The sequence below is a fragment of the Thunnus albacares genome, chromosome 11 (genome assembly GCF_914725855.1).
Source record: "Thunnus albacares chromosome 11, fThuAlb1.1, whole genome shotgun sequence".
NCBI classification, from domain to species: domain Eukaryota; kingdom Metazoa; phylum Chordata; class Actinopteri; order Scombriformes; family Scombridae; genus Thunnus; species Thunnus albacares.
The window spans coordinates 15,263,621-15,284,024 of record NC_058116.1 but is presented as its reverse complement, the minus strand read 5'-3'; the positions used below and the strand labels follow the sequence as shown (position 1 = coordinate 15,284,024).

Genomic DNA, 20,404 nt, shown 5'->3' with positions numbered 1-20,404 from the left:
CAAGGTGGCAGAATACACCGCAAGAAATGTTTTTGTTCACCAGCAGCAGCAAAGTGTCTTCAGTTGACACACATCATGGCTTCAGCACTTCACTTCATATATCAATATACAATGTTTTTAGGTGAAATCTTTCACATGGAAGCTACAATAAAGCACTGTCCTTTCTAACAGTTGGTAAAACGTGATGAAGACTGAGCTTGTTCACTCTTGAGCTCATTTAGGTAATTGTAATATAATGTAATTTTTGCATTTTTGTTTTCACTTACACTTTTCACAGATTTGTTTTCATATTCAGGTGAAGTCAGACTGGAGAATCAAATGGAAGCAAAGATGGATTTTAAAGAGATATTAAAAGGTTTATTACAACAACTTATCAATTCAAATTTTATACAGAACTTTCACAAGTTACAAGTACACATTCAACACAGTATCACACCCCTTTTTTTTTTTAGCAATTAAGCCAAGGTAAAACAAATAACCAAAGCTTTCATAAACTTAGAGCCACAAACCAAGTTGTAACAACTTGTTTAATGATATTTATCTGACTGAGACATTTTCGAATTAACAGTTAAATTCTCGCAGAGAATTATTATCTCATGCAGATAGCACATAACAGTAAATTTAAAAAAAAATCATATTTTAAGAAAACAATGTTAGCATCTTGTAAAACTACACAGTAGTAAGCCAGTACGGACTAAGAGAGAAAAGGCAAAATTGACTTCATGGAGTGATTTGCTTCCTACGATTATTTCAATGATGAAATGCTCACAATTCTTACAAGTAGTAGTGTTTACTCTAATATACAACCTCTTTAGGTTACTTGTCGAACAGCGGAGCAGCATGTGATTCCAGTTCACATCTGAATGCTTTAATTTTACATGACATGTCACTGAAAGGCCTATCCTAATGATTGAAAGATTCAGGTTTTAACTGCTAACAGAGTTCATGTGATCAACAGGGCTCAGCTACAGGATCCAGACTATCCTATAAAAAAAACAAAGTACATAACACCTAGAAAGATCACATACAATGTATCATTGATGTTATTTACAATGTTTTCTAAAAATGTCATCTAGAATTGCAATTGATGAAAACAGCATTATGTCCCTAAGTGTTCTGCATAAAGCCATAAACAGTCACTTATAAAAGCAAAGACAGTACACAAAGCAAGATATTTCCTCTACTGAGCAATTATGTTCATGAGACCCCTTAATCTGAGAGAACAGCCATCAAATCAAGCTAATCGGCATTAAAACTGTACGGAAATAATTCATAGAAAAACATTAATGGCACTGAATTAAGTCAACATCACCATGATTGAGTAATGGAAAAGGTACTGCAATCACCGCTTCAGGAACAATCAGACTACAGATGGAATGTTAATGAAATAACACGCATTTCTAAACAGCCAACCTCCTTAAGACTATTTTACAGGCAGAGGTAAGCTCAAACATTCAAACTGCACGATGCAACTACAGCTGATCTCACTCACAGAAAAGTTGTCAAATTTAAAATCAGATTCAGCCATTTACATTTGTGTAATGTGACAGTATTCAAATCTACGTCTAAAAAGCTGCCAGTACTTAACGTGTGGACTGTCGAACTCTAAAAAGGTAAACCTGTCATCTCTCAAAAAATGTGCAAAATGGAAAATGCAAATTATTTAAAAAAAAAAAAAAAAAAGTAACAGCTCTTTATGTGACATCATCATAAAGATAGTGCTTCTTAAAAATCATAAAAACAAACAAGCAAAACAAATTACAAATGAGCAACAACACACTTTGGTAAATTCTCTAACAATTCACGGATCAACCTGCAGGCTGATCGCTGTCAAATAAAAAAATATATAAGATTAATAAATAAGTCACACATAAATACAAAAAACATTTTGTGTTTTACATCTTCACGTTACACTTAAAGTGCCTATTCTTTTGTCTTCATCAATTCCAGAGAAAACATTTGCATTTTTAAAAAGCATTGCCTATGGAGGACAAAAATGGACCAAACAAATAAAGCAATAAAGAATAAATTAAAAACAGTACGGTCCAAAGTGAAGCTGCGAGAGAATCCCTTTCCTCTGTCTGTGAGAGAGATTGAAGAGGCAACAGCGCTCCAGTGATGAAACTCGGGCACGGTTTGGGATGAATCAACTCCCTGAAGGCTGGGTGGCGCCCCTCCGCGGCAGGCCCTCCTCTGTGCTCTCGTTTGACGTGGTGGTGGTGGCGGCGGCGGCGGGTGCGACGCTGGACGGGGCGGAGACGGCCGGGGTCGTGGAGGAGGAGCTGACCCCGTTGGAGGTGCTGACGGAGCTGTGCTGGATGGCCTCGTTCTGGGGGCTGCCGGGGACGGACATCTCCTCGCAGCTCTCCTCTTTGTCAGAAACTGTGTGAGGGGAAAAAAAGAGAAAATAGCCGCTATAATGTTTGGATTTGCTGCTTCCTGCTGTTGCTTTAATTAACAGCATTTACCTGCTATAATCCGGAAAGGCTCAGGAAAGGTTTGTCACGTAATCGAATGTAAAACAGCTATTTGCACATGGCGTGCGCAAACCATTTCATTAATCCCCATAATGCTACTTTTGCACCCCTTCCTTTAATTAAAGCTCCAATGTCAATTTAAACCCACATCATAAGGGTACATTACATTCTGGGGCATGTGGCAGTGTTTCCCATCCCTAACTGCATTCTCATTTGTTTTTTGTTACCTTGCCAACTACTGCAGCGACAGATGATTACAGCACCTGATTTTAATGATGCTCACACTGGAGAGTAGGGAAGACTTGGAGTCGAAATGCCACCAGCTGTTAGGCAGTTGCATTGAATTAATTGGATCCTGATGGAAAAAAAAAAGGCTCTACTCTCATGCTCTGTTTCATAAAGGAATAAGGAGCACAATGATAATTAATATTGCTAATGATATGAAGTCACTTGTTATGGCACTTTGTAATTAATGGCTGGGTTTTTGAGAATGTAAAATATGGATTCCATAGCAATAAGCTGCGACTGAAGTGTAATACAAATGTCTTCTTGACGAGACTTTGACCGTGTGATTTAATGTAAGTGAATGTCAAAGCGCTAAACTCTCTTGCTGTTTTACTATGCAGAAGGTCAACCTCTGAATAAATCAGCTTGGTGGTTTTGTTCCATGTTCAAGTAAGCATTATTACTCCTAACGACATTAGGGGCTGGCTGGCTAATACATCACAATACTCAAAAATTCTGCTTCCCCCCGAGCGGCCAGAGCTTCTTTCTGCTCTCTGCTCTCTTGGATTCTGAATTCGGGGGCTTGCTGTAAAGCAGATGGACAGCTCGGTGTGCCAAGTGAAAGCATGTCCTGGCTTGTTTGCGGGGCAGTCTGGATAATGTCCTCCCACCTGCCATGGGTACGCCCGGGCAGGACGATGAAGGGTATTACCAGGTCTGGAGGGCAGTGTAGCCTTGTGGGACGTGTAACAGTGAGAAGCTTGATGAGGCCGTTACAACAGAGAGGGTCGTGGATCAGTCAGAGTTAAATATTGTGCTTTACTAATTAGTGAAATAGATGATTTCATTCTCTGTTCACGCCCACATTATCCATACGTTTGCTTTTTCCTTCTTGGCTCGTCTAAAAATCCACCCCACCTGTCATCATGAGCTGAACTGATATACCTGCGTATTTGGATGAGGTTATATTTTTTTTCAAACAGGGTAAAAAAGTGCTCCAAATGTCATCTTTCACAAAAAAAAGGTCTCGAAACACCAGAACAGACATGAGAAAGATGACCCAATTCATCCGTGGATCCTGCTAAAAAAAAACAACAATCCAGACGACACCAAATGAGATTCGGCTCTGACAGCCCACTCTAGCCTGGAAACCATCAGTCCCATAGTGCACATGACGTGTGTCAGTGGGCTGGTTAGCTATAAGGGATGCATAATGAACAGCCAAGCTTGGTGGACACCCCACAATGAGAACGCTCTGCAGTCTTGTCAAGCTTGCTGCTTTAATGGACTCATTTCAGAGGCAATCATTGTCAATACAAGTCAGCGGAGGCGTTTAGGAATACAGTAGAGAAGCGGCTTGGAGCGAGTTCGTTCTCATTGCATACCGGCTCATCTGTGAGGGAAGGTGAGTTATGACCATAAAATCAAAATGACAGAACCCCTGGTCTTCGGAAACAAAGAAATATGGGTGGTATAATTCTAAATGAGATCATGTGAAGAACAAGCGCCGGCAGGGAGACGATACTGAACAGACAAGAGAAAATTTAAATGAAGTGGGTACAAATGGTTTCCTCTAACAGACTAAAATATTCATAAAGATGATTATTGTGTGTCGAGTAAAGACATTAGAAGTTATATTTTAATTAGCATATGTAGATGTTACAAATAACCCAAATATTTGGTTTCTGAGAATCCTTCCTGCAGCAAACAGATGACATTTAGCTTCATCTAACAAATGTTGATTTCGGTGTCAAATGAGGAGAAAACAATCGCTTGCTCGTAGATACCACCTGTGGCCTCTTGAAAGGATTCGGACATGACATCACACTGCCAGTGAGAATTTGTCTCAAACAAACACCTGCCCATAAATATCTGAACTTTTGCGAAGTTTTTCCAAAAACAAACCAAAAAAAAAAAAAGAAAGAAAGAAAGAGATCTAATATGTCAATAGCTCTTTTCTGTTTGGCCGTAAGTAAGACATGTGCTTCTAGTGGTTGGCTGGAGCTCATTTCCGACGCGTTTCACTGGAAGCCTCGGGCTGAGAATAATGGAGCATTACTCACTGTGATAGCCAGATTTCTTCTGCATGGCGGTTACAGGGCAATCTTTATGAGCCAGAAGAAGCTGCTTCAGCTGAGCCACTTCGTTTCTCAGCAGGGTGACTTCACTCTTTGGGAGAAAGGAGACATACAGCAGCACTTAATAAAATGGTCACTCTGGAGCATTACAGTGTGTCAGATATGAGGACAAAGAAGATAGCATGTGCATATGGTTCAAACCTTACAGAAGTCAAATTCCAGTTCATTACAATAGGATTTAGATTATATTAAAATTTTATTAAATGAGTTTGTGTTTAACCTAGAGCCTGACCGATACTTTTTAAAGGGGATATCGATATCAATATTTAAGAGTTAAAAGAATCCAATAATGATATAATTGCCGATATAATTTTTTAAAAATCAACATATACATATGCAAACATTTTTGTTAAGAATCCTTTAGTTTTTTTCTAAGAATTGTGACCAAGATATTACCTAAGTGAGACACTTTACAGTTAAAATGAAACACATCAGTGCTCTCTGGTGGACAAACTGTGTAAAGGCGATATCTCAAACATATCTTAAACATTTAAGCTAATATCTGCAAGTGTGTCAGCTTCCTGATTTATCGGTCTAGCTCTAGTTTGAAGCCACGATTCCAAACCACATGTTGACACAACTAAAAATCCACCAAAAACAATACAGTACATACACCAAAACGTGGTTGAATGTGGGTTTGTTCCCTCTCTAAATATACAGGTGTATCTTTTATCCAACATGGGATTTCAATGCCAATTATTAATGGTAAATTCTCAAGACCTCCTCTGTACAGTAATCCCACATGACCACAACATGACTGCAGAAATACTCATATTTTCTTGTGGAAAAGTAACAACATAATGGATGAATTCAGAATAGTATGATGCACTTCTTCATTTATGTTTTTCCTGCGCAATAATTATAAGCCTTCACCAGCTACTGACCAGCACATTTGTCATAGGTGAGCTGTTCGAATTGTCACTGCAACTTTGTAGATGCTGCTGAGATTTACACTCTCGTGCCGTTACAGCTCCCAGGGGAGCTGAAGATTTCTGCATGTCGTAAAAGAGAGCCACATTACGCTGAAGGTGACTTTAACTGGATTTAGAGCGGCCAGGGGCCCGCGGAACACCCAATGGCAGATTTAAGCTCCTTCTCTTCTCCTTTAAAGGACTATGGGCGGCTTAATCTATTAGTCTAAAAGCAGCCAATTTATTTGATTCCATCTGTTTAGTCTTGCTGCTGTTGGCAGGGTTGAGCTATTGTGAGACAGATTTAAACACAGCTGGAAGGAGCGTATGTATCATATGTAGCCAGTGCCATTTTCGCTGCGCTTCCACCATGGCTGCTGCCATTTAATGCCAATATAAACACAGGCGTTGTTTAAAACTGTCCTTCCAATTCGTTCCAAAGACAAAAGTCAGAGATGCCAAACATCCTTTACAAAATGCAATTTCACTAGTTGGATGTGAAAAACTGGTAACTATTACAGCTTAAAAGAGATAATACAAAGTGTTTGCTTGACTTCTAACCCTAAGGCACAGAGGGAGAAATACATGTCAGAGCTGTTAGTGACACAAAAAACATTTACTCACCGTTCAAGGAACAGTATCATTATACTGCATCATACCTGGAATTTTATACAGGACTAAAACTGGACTTTTCAGAGTTAAACTTGTTTCTAACTTTGCGAATTAATCGAAACTGAGCAAATGGGCCTAGGGTGATGCTGGGAGCCCTGTGAGCTGCTTGGTCTGACACCTCATTAAAAAGCCAGTTAAGGATATGATGTTAAAATAATTGTGCATCATTAGAAGCAGTTTCACTGATCAGCTGGCCCATGTCAGCATGGGGTTTTTTTAATTTTTTTTTTTTTTTTACAAAAACTGCACTGCTGATTAATGCCTTCATATAAAGCGCCTTTTTATTCTCTGCCACATGTTGTTCCCTTCTTTGTAGTTAACAGCAATGCTCTTCTTGTTTATAACCCAATTCACTCACCTATCCTTCCCCTTTCATCTACCTACATTTAAATAAAATCTCAGCTAGCGCACCCATGACAAGTGGTGATAACTTGTTTTTGAACCAGATATTAACGACATGAACCCATTTCCTTCCACCGCTGTCTATCCCCTCCTCCAGCCTCCACGTCTTACTCTGCTTTCATAGAAAAATAAGACAGTGAGCAAATAAACACCACATCTCATTTAATTGTCTGGAACACCGATGTGCCGCACCCCCGGCTCACACTTATCAACAGAGACAGCAGATACATGAACTGTTTCGAACTTGTCAGCATCAGATCCTAATTGCTTCCAGCTAAATGAAGGTTCAAAAAGACACCTTTCCCTAGGAGATTTTTGAGGCCATTCAGTAAACTGCTGAGACAGAAGCGAAGACACGCTTGTGTGCGGCTGACATCTGGAGGATACATCTTTATTGACAGGGACATATCGATGTAAGGGGCTCACACACCGCGGCTGTCACACGGCATCTCTTCTTAATGGGCTTTAATGACTTCATCACCACAGAAGGGAAAAGTCTGCGTACACACGCTTACACCCACAGCACACGATGATAAACAGACATAGTCATGCATACGTACACAGACTGACACATGTGAGCACAAACCCAGAGACAGATGAAGTTATGGTTTTCACATGCACTAGCTGAGGGGAAAGAAGTAAAAAAGTACCTGAAGCTGTCCATTCATGGAGTTGAGGTCCTCAGCCTTCTTCTCCAGGGACTGGACCCACACTTTCCTTTTTTGCCTGCAGCGAGAAGCAGCAGCCCTGTTACGCTCCAGGAACTTGCGCCGCTTCTCATCGGGGTCTTCACTTGTGGTTCTGCGCCGCCGACCCCCTGTGCTTGGAGGGTTTTGGGCAGGGGGCACAGGGGAAGCCTGTATGATAATAATAATACAGGAAAATAACTAGCAGAACGAAACCACCGCCGCATCTGTAATCTACTGCTGACATCACTGTGCAGCACTGCACACTGCACACAGAGAACTGAGCTGCTGTGGTTACAGGCTCACAATACTGCAGTTACAGTTACTAATCCTATTATTTTCTTATTTTAGTTGCATTTACATGCTGAGCAGGAAAATACTTTCACCTACTGACCCATTTTTAAGTGTTTGCTTACACATTACACTTAGTGTGAGGTCAACTTGATGTGTTAAAAACAACCCCCGCATTATGCTGCTGTGCTTACAAAATACTATAATACAGGCAGGAATTATTCTCAGAGCTAAAAGAGAGCTAACAAGCACATTGATGTATCTATTCTGATAGTGCTGATATGATACCTACTTTTTCATGATACCTTACTTTGAAACATGAAAACATGTTTTTCTACAAAATCCTTTTTTCATTTAAGAAAAAATAAATTTTGTCTAAACACAAGGAGCCAAACTATACTTTGTGTAAAATTGACAACATTTAAATTCAAATAAGGAACTATCTGATCAAAGAATTAGTAAACAATATCATATCACCATTTGATGAAAGCTTTTCATTAGTATGGCTACTAAAAGATTACCAACATTCAATAGTACTCATTTAACAGGACCCCTATCTGCACTTTCTGACACACTGAATGAACATGCCTAGTAAATGTGGTGCTTTGACCTTGATAACATGTTCTGATAAACAAAAAAAATTATTATTCTTCATGCACACATAGCCACAGATTACAGACTGACAAAGAAAAACATTTCTTCCAAAGAACACTGGTGAAATACTTGTCCGAACACTGCATGTCTGAATACTTACAGGTGTCTCTGTGGTGGAGGTGGCTGGCTGCTGGAGGGAATGGGGAGAAGGTTCCTCAGTTGTGGGCAGATGAGGAACTGGAGCTGGAGTCAGGGCCACGGCTGCGGCCGGGGCTGGAGTTGGGGTGGGGGTCGGGGCTGGAGAAGCAGGAGCAGCAGTGTGAGTTACAGCACTGCTCTGGACTTCACCACCATCTCCATTGGTTACCTGAGGAAGCTGCTGGCTTAGCGTGGCTTTCAGTTTCTGGGGAGAAAATCACCACAAGGGAAAAAAGTCAGGAAAATGTTCATGCAAACAAGTACTAATTAATACACAATGAAAAGTTGTTTATTCAGTAATGTAAATACTGTAAAAAGGAAGTCATAACCCTCATCATTCAACAAATTTAAAGTGTGAATTTAACAGCTAACATTTTTGAAGGAGGGTATCAAAATTAATTTTCACTGGCTGTCATAGCACATGTTTTACACTATATGACTGAATTTCAAATGTGATTATGATCTTGCAAGCAGTGGTTGTCATTAATTGACACTAAAATCATAAAAAGGAACCAGAATTGTAGGGCTGTAGTCTCCTGGTCGATTAGTTGGTCGATATGCTCTCGTCCGACCAAATTCTCATTGTATTCAAAACACCCCACCTTGTTTTCACAACTTTGAACTCACCCAACCTAATGGAGACTGCTAGGTCTAACTGTACTCAACGTTTACCGAATCAGTGTTTCTCCTATAATTATAACAACAAGAACTCCCGCCAGGCCAAAAATATAATTTTTAATGTCAAAAATAACGCCATCCATTAATTCGGAAATCAATAGCGTTTAGGAGTCTCTGTGCAGCGCCGTTCAGGTACGTGAGTCTACCTCTGTGCATGGATGTATAAAGAGAACTGGATACAGGAAGAGCGCCAGGCTTTGAAGCCAATTTGACATAGCGGCCAAACCGTGTAATTACAACGTCACGTGATGCACACTGGCCCAAAAAGACTTTCCCATAGACTTACATTGTGAAAGAGACATCTGTAAATCAGCGGATAAATTTTTCTGAGCGTCACAACCCCCACGAAATGACTTGTCTCACTATCGGAATTAAATCTATTCGGTCTGATCACATTTCAAAAGCCTAGAAGAGCCACATGATTGAATTGTTTTAACCCCATTCAAGTTAGCCGGAGGGCTAAACCGGAAGTAGTCGACTCGGCCAGTGAAAGTCACAAGTGCGCATGCTCTATGTTGATTTTTTTTTTTCTAAGTTGATTTTTTTTTTTCTTAATGCCATGGATGTATAAAGAGAACTGGATACAGCGTCGGAGGCGGGGCCCTGCTTATTCTTATGAAAGTTGCTCAGTGGCGCGTGAAGCCAAAAAAAAAAAAAAAAAAATCGACTTCCCATATAACTCCATTAAGGAATACGGCATTGCGTAGCATGTTGGCGTAGCGAGTGGGTAAAGAGTGAGCGGCAGGAAAGTGACGGAGGATGCGAGCGGAGCAGAGGTAAAGGTTAGTAGTAAGTTGTCAGTCTGGCAGTAAAAGTACAGTACAGACTCCAGTGTAACAGTTAATAAATGCTAAAAAAAAAGTCACGTCTGTTGTTTCCCCACGTGCTGGAAAAGTGAAGGGGTTAGCTCCAAAGTTAGCAACAATAGGTTAGCCTAACCTGAAGACACAAAACAGAGAAATAAAGAACGGAGAAATGTGTGACAGCTGAGTTCACTGTGCACTCTGTCCCATTACACCCCCCCGTAATTAATCGATTAGTTGAAGATTATGTATGATTTCAGTCGACCAAGATTTTCTTTGGTTGACTACAGCCATACAAAATTGTTTATTTACATCACTGAAAACTCTAACCTTTTTCTAAGAATACAAATAATCGAAAACTGAAATCAGGTCATCCAAAACTAACTTAAACAACACTTAAATTAGACACAGGCCTACTCAGCCTACCTCTAGCACATGCAACACATGTATCACAGGTTGTAAATGAGCAAGCAGTGTGTGGCATCATTTTAAAAACAAACCATCAAGTAACAGAAGTGCTTAGCATCTTTAAACAGCTGTGGGAACATTAAATGAAATGAGAAGCCCAACAGATTTCAAGACACAACTCTACTGTCTACAAGAATACAAAAGAAGTGGAGGAAAGACGTACCAAAAGATGGCTGACCACACCAGAACTACCATGAGTATTAAGCAGTTAGTGAGCAGACTGTAACATTTTGCTTCAATGAAACTACAGCACTGTGTACTAGAAGCAGTTCTACTAATGTTTACTAAGGAGATATCCACCCTCTACATGCACTGTAATGTTCCTTTTGTCCCCAATTTGAGATAAAACTCAAATAAAATAGGGTTCTAAAATAAAAAAAAAATGAACTAAACTGGAAAAAATAGTAAAAGGAAGTTAAACATTTTTTTACAAATAGGATTAAAATAATCTTGCAAAGTAACAAGGCAAAAAAGGAACCGTCAACACACTCCTCAGATTTATTTTGCATAAGTTCAGGCTGAAATCTTATCCGATACCAAAGCCGAAGGACATCCACAGCACATAATGTAACCTAAACCATCCAAAAATTACTGTTTTGAACACTATGGATGAATATGATACACAAACCCATTCACAGAAACTACTTCTTTACAGATTGGTGTCCATGATTCACAGGCCAATTCCTCTAGCATCAAACACTGAGCAAACAAGGTTAAAGTGAATGAGCCTTTCGAAGCAATAACAAAGTGACAGGGAATACATTTACATGAGAAAACTGAGGACCGTGTTATTCTAACAACTACCTTTGCCAGACCAATCTATCTACCAAATTAGTTTATCGTGTAATACCCTTCCAGAAGCTCTTCTGGCAGAAACAAGATATTATTCTCTTGGAATGGCCCATAGAAAGAGGGAAAAGCCAGTCAGATTCATATTTCATCTCTGCCATGGAAACCTCATCAGTGTAATAACCCTCCATCTCATGGGTGTTATTCAACCATCTGCTACTATATTACTTATCTTTATTTTGCAACTAATTAACAGCATAATCTTCTAAATTCAGCAAGTTAATTATCATTATTGTGGTCTTTGCAGCATCATCAGTCCTTGTAAAGTGCCGTCTCTGTGCCCCCTGAGATCTAAGTGGGGGCTGGGAGGAGGCAGGTTGAGCGGGGGTCTGTTTTCTTGACGCGGGCTCATTAGGTGTTTGCTGATGAGCTGAGTGTGGTGGGAGGCACCGGGAGTAAGGGGGGGGGGGGGGTGCAGGTCAGGCAGGATTCTGCTGAACAAAAGGTTCCATGCAGGGTGAGGCCGACTTAATGTGCCTCGCTGAGTGTGTGCCAGGATGCCCCCAGCTGGTTTTCACTGGTAGCCCCCCTCTGGTTGGCCCCGGTGACGGTGTGCTGAGCATGGCGCTGTCTCCGTGTTTGTCATCTCCATACCCCATGATCCCCGACAACCAACCCCCTCTCCCTCCTCCTCCTACTCCTCCTCCTCCTCCTCCTCCTCCTCCTCCTCCTCCTCGCCAGTCAGGATCAATCCTTCCCTCCCAACACACTCACACCTCCTGTCCGCAGTTTATCTGTTAATTTCCTCAGGCATAGCATGCTGCGAACACTTACAGGTTTTGTGGTTCGTGCTTCATCACGTTGCCACTGATCTTCCTCACAACACTTCATATCCCTGCCCTTTAACCATCGCTTTTTATACTGTAGGAATCGGTTACAAGACTGCTGTGATTGTGTTGTCGCCAAAGAGAATGTTTCGGTTTGTTTTGACCACACAGATGCAAAATACTGCCTTAAGAGTAGCAGGATTATTCTAAATCTGCAAGAATTAAAAGCTTTTTAATCTTTTATATGGCAAAATCCAGATGTAAAGTCCATTAATGAAAGGGTGATTAGTAATTAAAATCTAACAACATACTATATGTAACCCTACACATCCAGTCTTTCTGTAGCACCCTCATCTGGTCAAAGAAAGCAAATACTGTCAAACTCTCTCATCACTTTGGTTATTATCTCTCTCAGATGGGGAATAACACACTCAACATGGCAATAAAAGTTTATGAAAAAGAAGAGATAATAAATACCAGCTTTGCCTCTGATTGGGCGGGCTGTGGCTGTGGCGAGGGAGGTCCTGGGATCCCGGGGACATTAGGCACTACGGTGACAGGTCTGACAAGCTGACGGCAGAGACACAGGGACGGATTAGCACAGAGAAAATTAGTCGTCACCAGTAAAAAGGCAGGCAATACTCCCCACAACACAAACCCGCGGCAGGCTCTCAGAGTTTCCTCATATCTCAGTCTCATTAGGTTGGATGGCCTGTTATTTTGTGGAAGTTACGCCACATGGAGATGCAGTGTGCACACTAATGAACCTCTGCCTGCCTGCGTGAGAGCATATGGGAAGCTGAAGAGAGGATGGAGAGACACGAGTCTGAAGGCCGAAGCCAGGCCTCCTCTCACAGCCGCTGACAATGAGACAGAGGGAGGGTGAGGGAGGATGAGGGAGGGTGGGGGCTAGAGAGGGAGAAAAAGAAAGAAGGGGGGAGGAGATGATTGAGTGAAAGGGAGGCCCACTGGTGGCTTATGTTCTCATCTACTTTTGCCCTCCTTAACTTGTCAACAGCTTTCCCAGTCCCCACAGACCGGGAAGATAGGTTTTTTCCCTGCTGTGCCACTATCAGGAGATGATCATTGGCCGCTCAGTGTTCCATACAGACAATCAGGACTACAGTGAACAACAAGACAAGCTTCCACATGGGGGAGTTCAAAAGATATCAAAAAAACCTTTGCATATGTATTTCCAATATGAGACACTGTCATGGGTTGCAGTTATAATTGGACTGCAAAACACATCAGCAGTATCATCTGTCTGCTCTGCCAGAAATCAAGAGTGTTCATTCTGACTGTCCAAGGACAGAATTCTTTTTTCTTTTTTAAGATTTCTTTATTGTCATGTCTCAGCACACATACACTGAAACATAATTTATCCCCTGCGTTTGACTCATCCTATACACCTAGAACAGTAGGCAGCCGTGGTTCAGCATACAGGGACCAACTCTTTCAAAACTTTTTTTGCCAGTGGTCAGTGGCACTGACAGGAGTATTAACCCTAACACATATATGCCTTTGATAGTGGAAAGAACCCGGAGCAACTGATGGAAACCCACGCAAACATGGGGAGAACATGCAAACTCCATACAGATAGGACCTGGGACGGCTGAGGTTCGAACGCAGACAACAGTGCTAACTACTAAGCCTCCGTGATGCCCATGATAGCAGTGAAGTATCCTGGATCAGTGCCTGCTGTGCTTAAGCCAAGTCCTGTGTCTTTCCCACAGAGACGCACAGTTGTGCTCTAAAGTCTATTATTTCACTCAAGCGCTCCAGATTTGAACTGACTGCCAAATCTGCAGTGCCAACGTTGTAAATACTCCCTCTGTCCAAGTAGAGCAAAGAGAACATGTGGCATTAATGTATCACTATTGTCTGAATGTCATTTGAAAAGGACTTACTGATGTAAACCAATATCCGTGCACAATCTCAAATTTAAAACTTGGATAATGCAAGCAAAGAGTGAACTAAAGTCGCGTTCTTCCCATGGAAATGATGTGCTGTATGTTAAATCTGCATGATGCATCATCTGGATGCAAAGGGCCAATATTTCACACATAAATCACGTTGTTTTCTATACACTGGATTAAAATAGTCATCTAAAATTACTCGCCTTGAGAAAACAAATGCTTTCGTTCATTCTCGTCCTTGAAAATAGCAGCTGACAAAACAATTCCACCTCAAGGTCCATTTAGCAGTTGTTCTGGAGCTTTGTGACATGATTGAAAGCTCCAGAACAGCTACTAAATGGACCTTGAGATTATTTTGTCAAATGTTGTTTTCAAGGTTAAGAACAAACTCTGAAGCCAACATGAACAATAAATCCTTAAAATATTGAAATAAAAAGGAAATTTAAACATTCACATGAAGATCATGTGATATGATCAAAAGTTACAGAACAGCTACTAAATGGACCTTGGGGTGAGAAATAATTTGTTATTAATTTACTTGTTAATGACATCCCATATTTGTTAAGAGACTAAAATTGCATGTATCCATAATTCTCTGACTGTATCAATCAATTAGTCTCCAAAATAAAAAAGGCTGATTTCAAATTTCAAACAATGTATTAAAACTCAGCTTTAACACACTGAGATACACATTGGTAACAACATAAAACCAGCAGAACACTCACAGGGATTGTAGTTGGAATATGTACACTTGAGCTTGTAATAGACGCAGGTATAGCGACTGGCATGGTCTGACCGTTAGGCAGCTGTAAGAGCACAGGGAAGGTGCCAGACACTGGGCTGAAGGAGGACAGAAAGAAAACAAAGTAAGTAAAATACAAATCAATTTTATGATAAATACACAAAACAGAATCTGTAACAAACTGATGACAAAGGTGGCAACTAATAAACAATATTCTGTCATATTCAAGCAACAACTGATGGGCGGATAACATTGAAACAAAACAGAATGCAACTCAAACAGGACTTAAAGTAAATAATACAGCAACAGGTTCAAGCAACATTATTAAAAGAACATGTTTTATTGTCACATTAGACCCCATAAGTGACATCAGTCTTGTCAAGATATGGACATTTGCTTCTTAAGCGATTCCTTTATTGGTTAAACACACCAAATCATCTCTGTCAGGCTTCCTCAAACATTTATTTTACGTACAGTGTGTGAACCTCTTTTTCAAGTTGTTTTGGGTTCATAATTTCTTCTAATTGTATTATTACTACTACAAATTCGTTTTTTATAATACTTTTGGCTATAATTATCATTTAACCAGCTTAACTGCTGAGGTATGGGGCCACAAGGACTCCACAAAACACAGATTTATAATTATAATATTATACTGCATGTCCATGTGTCCCTGCATAGATGATTGTTCAGACAGATCTTAAACAAATCCAATTTAACTCACCTTTGACCTTACTTGAAACTTACTGTAGCTGTGACAAGCACTGAGGTGATCCTGATGTTTTTTTGTCAATGTTCTGAGCCTAAAATTATATCTACTAATCTACATGGCAGGTAAATCTGAGCATGTGATCATTTCACAATAATACAATTATTTAATTAGAGTTCAATAACTACAGTTTCCATGATGTTTGAATTTTGTGCCTCAATGGAAAATGTAGATGTTGAACCTTAAAATAATAATTGTTGTATCTTTGTTAAAATGACAAGGGCCTCAAAACAAAATACAATACAGTGTAAAGGCTCAATAAAACCTTTATACACACTGAACATACATTGTGACAGGGATGATTATGTGTAAAATTTCCACTCTTTATTTCACCACTCAGAAACTTATTAGGAGCTGTTTGAGCAATGCTGATGTCATTTTTGAAGACGGGACTTATGAGATCTACAGCCAGAAAATAAAAAATCCTGCAAATAAATCAAAAAACAAAACAAGCACATGCCTCACACAGACGAAACTCCACACAAATAATAATAAAAAGAAACTATGACTTGATAAAACTATGATTCTTAAAAATGGACATTTTGAGTTACTTACACTATAGGCCTATTAGTGGATGGGACTTGGGTAATAACAGAGCTAGATGTTGGCGATGGGAGAGCTTGCTGTATTACAACATTAGCCTCTGAGGTTGCTAGAAGTACATTGGGAACTTGGAGGGATGCAGGATGGACTATAGTGGATGCTGGCAGTGAGGCTGGCTGCAAAGATAAGTCCTGAAAACATCATACAAGATCTTAGCTGCACGAAGTGTTTAATGAACACCAGACTAGTAAATTGTAAATTAAGTAAATTACTTTAAATGACAAAATGTACCCAGATTTCACTATCTTTTTTTCCTAAATAGTAGAAACTCAAGAGCTACAGAAATGAATAAAATCATATTAGTTCAAATCTAATATCTCGCACAAATTTCTCTGGATAATCATTCTGTGCAGTACTATTAGTATTTTTCACAGAATAGGACACAAGTACCATCTTTGGAAGTTGAGACAAAGTCAAATTGAAACAACCAAAGTAATCCAATCGTTTATTAAATTAATATTAAAAGTAGAGGATCTGCATATTCAAGAGTAAATTACCAATCACAGAAGCAGAAGAAGACCATTTAATCACTTTTGATGACTACCTTGTGACCTCTTTGATAAGCACAAATACCAGAAACCAGCTTATTTCATAGAGTTTACCTTGTCGTCATTTGTAGTAGATTCGGGGTGAGGCAGAGGGCTATCTCGATGCGCCTCCAAAGCTGTGGGTGCCTCCGTTTTGTTGCGTATGATAGGTGTTGCGAGAGGTGACAAATCCAGTGGTAACTACAGAAAAATAAGAATCAATCACCTTGTTAGAACAATTCAGAGATGATGATCTGCTGAAGGTGAGTTTAACAACAGGAACAACCTTCTTAATGTCGTCTTCAGTTGCTTTTTTGAAGTCATGGTCGAACGGGCTTGCGAGTTCATTGAACAGTCCGACCTCTTCGCAGTTCTTCAAAAAGCGGGTGGGTGTAGGGGTTTGGTCTGCAATGGAGGAAAACCTCTAGTACACACACTGGTTGACAAGTATCAATTACATCAATATCTCTCAACTTCAAGAGCTCTTACCAGCAATAATGACACTGTCATTTCTCGCTGGGCCAAACTTCAGGGTCATCTCATGTTTGTGTTTGTGGACAGCCAAGTGGTCTTCATTTGTAAATCTCTATGTGAGGTCAAAAAAGAAGACAGGCAGGACAATGAGACAGGATCCAGAAGAATAAGGTCTGGAGCACACATTGCACATGTCCTCCATTACCTGGAGGCAGTCAGTTTAAACATCTATTATGCTTTTGTCCACCTCATTTATATCAATGAGAGTAAATATTAGAAATGATATAACACAATATACCAGCCCTCAAAATGACCTTTAACATTAATAAACACCTCTTTAAAACAGCTGTTATAAACAGAACATTATAATCTCATTGAAGATATGATGACCACCTTTAAATTCAACACTTTTTAGGGCCAGAAAAATGATGAACAACATAAATTAATAAATACAATTTGTCCCCACTAAAGTGCAATTCCTGGAAGAGTGGAGATAAAACTTTTAGACCACAATGTTGGGAAACTCTGGTCCATGCAACTGTTTTAAAATGAATTTATAGACAGGTGACAAATTAAAAGGAAAAACTGGTACAGGTCTGAATGCTTGAGCCCTACAGCGAGGGGATCTGGTGACTCCGTTATGCTGTGGGAGGCATTTTGCTGGCATGGTTTGGGTCCCCTTGAGGGAAGGGTCAATGCAAATCAATACAAAGTTGTTCTGAGTGATCACCTTTATCCTATGATGAAATATTTCTATCCTGATGGAAGTGGTCTCTTCCAGGATGACAATGCCCCCATCTATAGGGCACAAGGGGTCACTGAATGGTTTGATGAGTACGAGAATCATATGCTATGATCTTCGCAGTCACCAGATCTCGACCCAGTCGAACACATATTATAAATATATATGACATATATACATATAGTTGAATTAGTTAAAATGGTAAAATATGAAAATTTACACATTTCAGATTTCTTTAATGTCTCTTCAAAATTGTTGATGGGTTGAGGGGTGGCTGCTTAGACTTATGAATTCAGCATTTTGAAAATCTTGGTTTTAGGCCTGTCCAAGCCTGGGCGAGTGAAGCAAGCAACTCCTCAAAGTTCACTGTGTGTCACCTGCTTTATGGTAATTTGATAACTTGGGTATTTGTTTGGGAATCTGCACCACCAAAGTGCAACATCAACTGGGTATGACATTGTTACATAATCTCATGGCCTTATTTGTGTCCAAAATCTAGTTATAACATCCTTACAGTTTTAGTTTATATTGTGCTCACATGGTGCATTTTCCTAAATAAAGTTGTGTTTCATCACGTCATCAATTACAAACTATGACACACTGAAAACCTGGAGCCAGATAGTATTCTGGTAAAGGGGTACTGGCTGGTAAAATACAATGAAGTTGCCACCTATAGTGTGCACTGAACTTGATGGAGGACTTGGATGCAACAGGGGCCCCAAAACATGTTCATCCAGCCGTTGGCCTGTGTGTGCAGCTTTACATAATAATTTGAAGTAATGGCACAAAAAGTGACATTTTTGAGAGCAGAGTGGACTTACCTGTCCACACCCAGGAGCAGTGCATTGGAAAGGTTTATCATCACTCATATTAAGGAATTCCTGTAATGTCGCCCTGAAATGAAACAGGAAAAAAGCACAAGCGGGTTAACTGTTTACAAATAATGTCTTGGATCCTTTGAGATGTACAGTCAACATTGTGGCTGAAGCTAAAATACATTTAAGGAAATGGACAGAGGTGTTGTCGAGAAATGTGTGACTATCAATGACCGTTAAAATATTTCTGTGAAGGTGAAAGTCCTCAAAAATGACAACAAGAAACGTGGACAAAGCTGGTCGATGATGGGCGGTTGCTTTGGTTGTTTACACCTCAGTCTCCTAATAAAAGACGCTAAATTCTCTACTTATCTTTGTCCAAATACGCGACTGAGGCGGACATATCCTGAGCTGATAACTTCTACTGGCTCTCTATGTTGTCAAGATAACCTCTCATGAAGAAAAAAAGGCATCACACAAAACCTAATAACGTTATAATTGCAGGGGGAGCGATCATCTGTTCCAGTCGTTTCCATGAAATAGCCTTAGCCCTGCGCTAACATACAACCGTCGCCATGTTTGTACCTAAATATCACTGTCAACAGAGGACATGTCAACGTTTATTTCGAGTCCGTTAATAGTAAAGGAGGACAAGTCCCTCACAGTGTCACAAATTATGTATTTTGCAGAAGCTTTGTACCCGTTCGCACTCAGTTTAAGTGGACACTTACCCCTCAGCCACAACCCTTGATGTCCAAAATCCCACGTTCGTAGCGATGTATCGCGAGAGTAGCGTGGACTCTTCCGTAAACGTCTCATTCTGACGCGCTCTGATTTATCTTTTTTTTATTATTGAGAGTGATTCATTTCGAAACATCAAGGTATAAACCATAACAACAATAAACACCTCTGAACATCCAAGGCACAGATGAGAAAAGATAGAGAAGATAAAATAAGACTAAGATTTGATAAGAAAGATAACTTAAATTATATGAAATAATAGTATAACATAAATAATATTGGAAATACATTTACAAACAAATTAATGAAATACTACTACTACTACTACCACTAATAATAATAATAATAATAATAATAGTCTGCACTCATAGTTGCTCTAGACGTCATTAAATATTTTCAGTTCTTCATAAGCTCGGAGGAGAGACTTTCCTTTTTTCCCCATTAAATGTTATTTTCTGTTTTGCTAAATTTTACATACATAAATGTAAATTCAATAAGTCAAGGCCCGAGCTAAAGAGGTACTTTGACTTTGAAATGCATTAAAAGAGCTTAGAATTTGATTTACACTGACCAGGAGCCAGAATCTGTTATGTATTTATTCATCATGATTGTCCATAATCCAGTAGTACTACATAATAGTGATATGTTTGTGTTTAATTATCTTTGTTCGGCTTTGTTGTCCTTGTTTTGGCTGCATCTTCATGTGTACAGTATCTTCCTGAAGAGTGTTGTGTGTAAAAAATATTGAGAGCCACTAGAAACTAGAGCCAAACGCCTTGTATGTGTAAACATACTTGTCCAATAAAGCTGATTCTGATTCTAGTTCTTGAACAGATAGACAGGAATGTATTTTAAATAAATAAAAAATAAGCATTCTGTTGCAACTGTGTTTTAAATAACATTTACTCTTTGTGTT

At 39.7% G+C, this 20,404-nt stretch overlaps 1 protein-coding gene across 5 annotated transcripts; it reads right to left on the bottom strand.

Annotated features, from left to right (window-relative positions):
- Positions 1–331: 331 nt before the first annotated feature.
- Positions 332–19,668, bottom strand: atf2 (activating transcription factor 2). Of its 5 annotated transcripts, none has more exons than XM_044366808.1 (12): positions 19,479–19,664; positions 18,754–18,826; positions 17,206–17,302; positions 17,003–17,121; positions 16,792–16,917; positions 16,142–16,320; positions 14,801–14,915; positions 12,637–12,729; positions 8,557–8,799; positions 7,476–7,682; positions 4,766–4,871; positions 332–2,382 (listed from the first exon to the last, which is right to left on the bottom strand). In XM_044366808.1, the coding sequence occupies exons 2-12, from the start codon at positions 18,799–18,801 to the stop codon at positions 2,147–2,149; spliced, it is 1,569 nt and encodes a 522-aa protein (XP_044222743.1). In that variant the 5' UTR covers positions 18,802–18,826; positions 19,479–19,664; the 3' UTR covers positions 332–2,146. The 5 variants fall into 5 exon arrangements, with proteins under 5 accessions (XP_044222743.1, XP_044222745.1, XP_044222746.1 ...); XM_044366810.1 differs by lacking the exon at positions 19,479–19,664 and adding an exon at positions 19,333–19,472; XM_044366811.1 differs by lacking the exon at positions 12,637–12,729 and having other exon boundaries at positions 19,479–19,668.
- Positions 19,669–20,404: the final 736 nt, after the last annotated feature.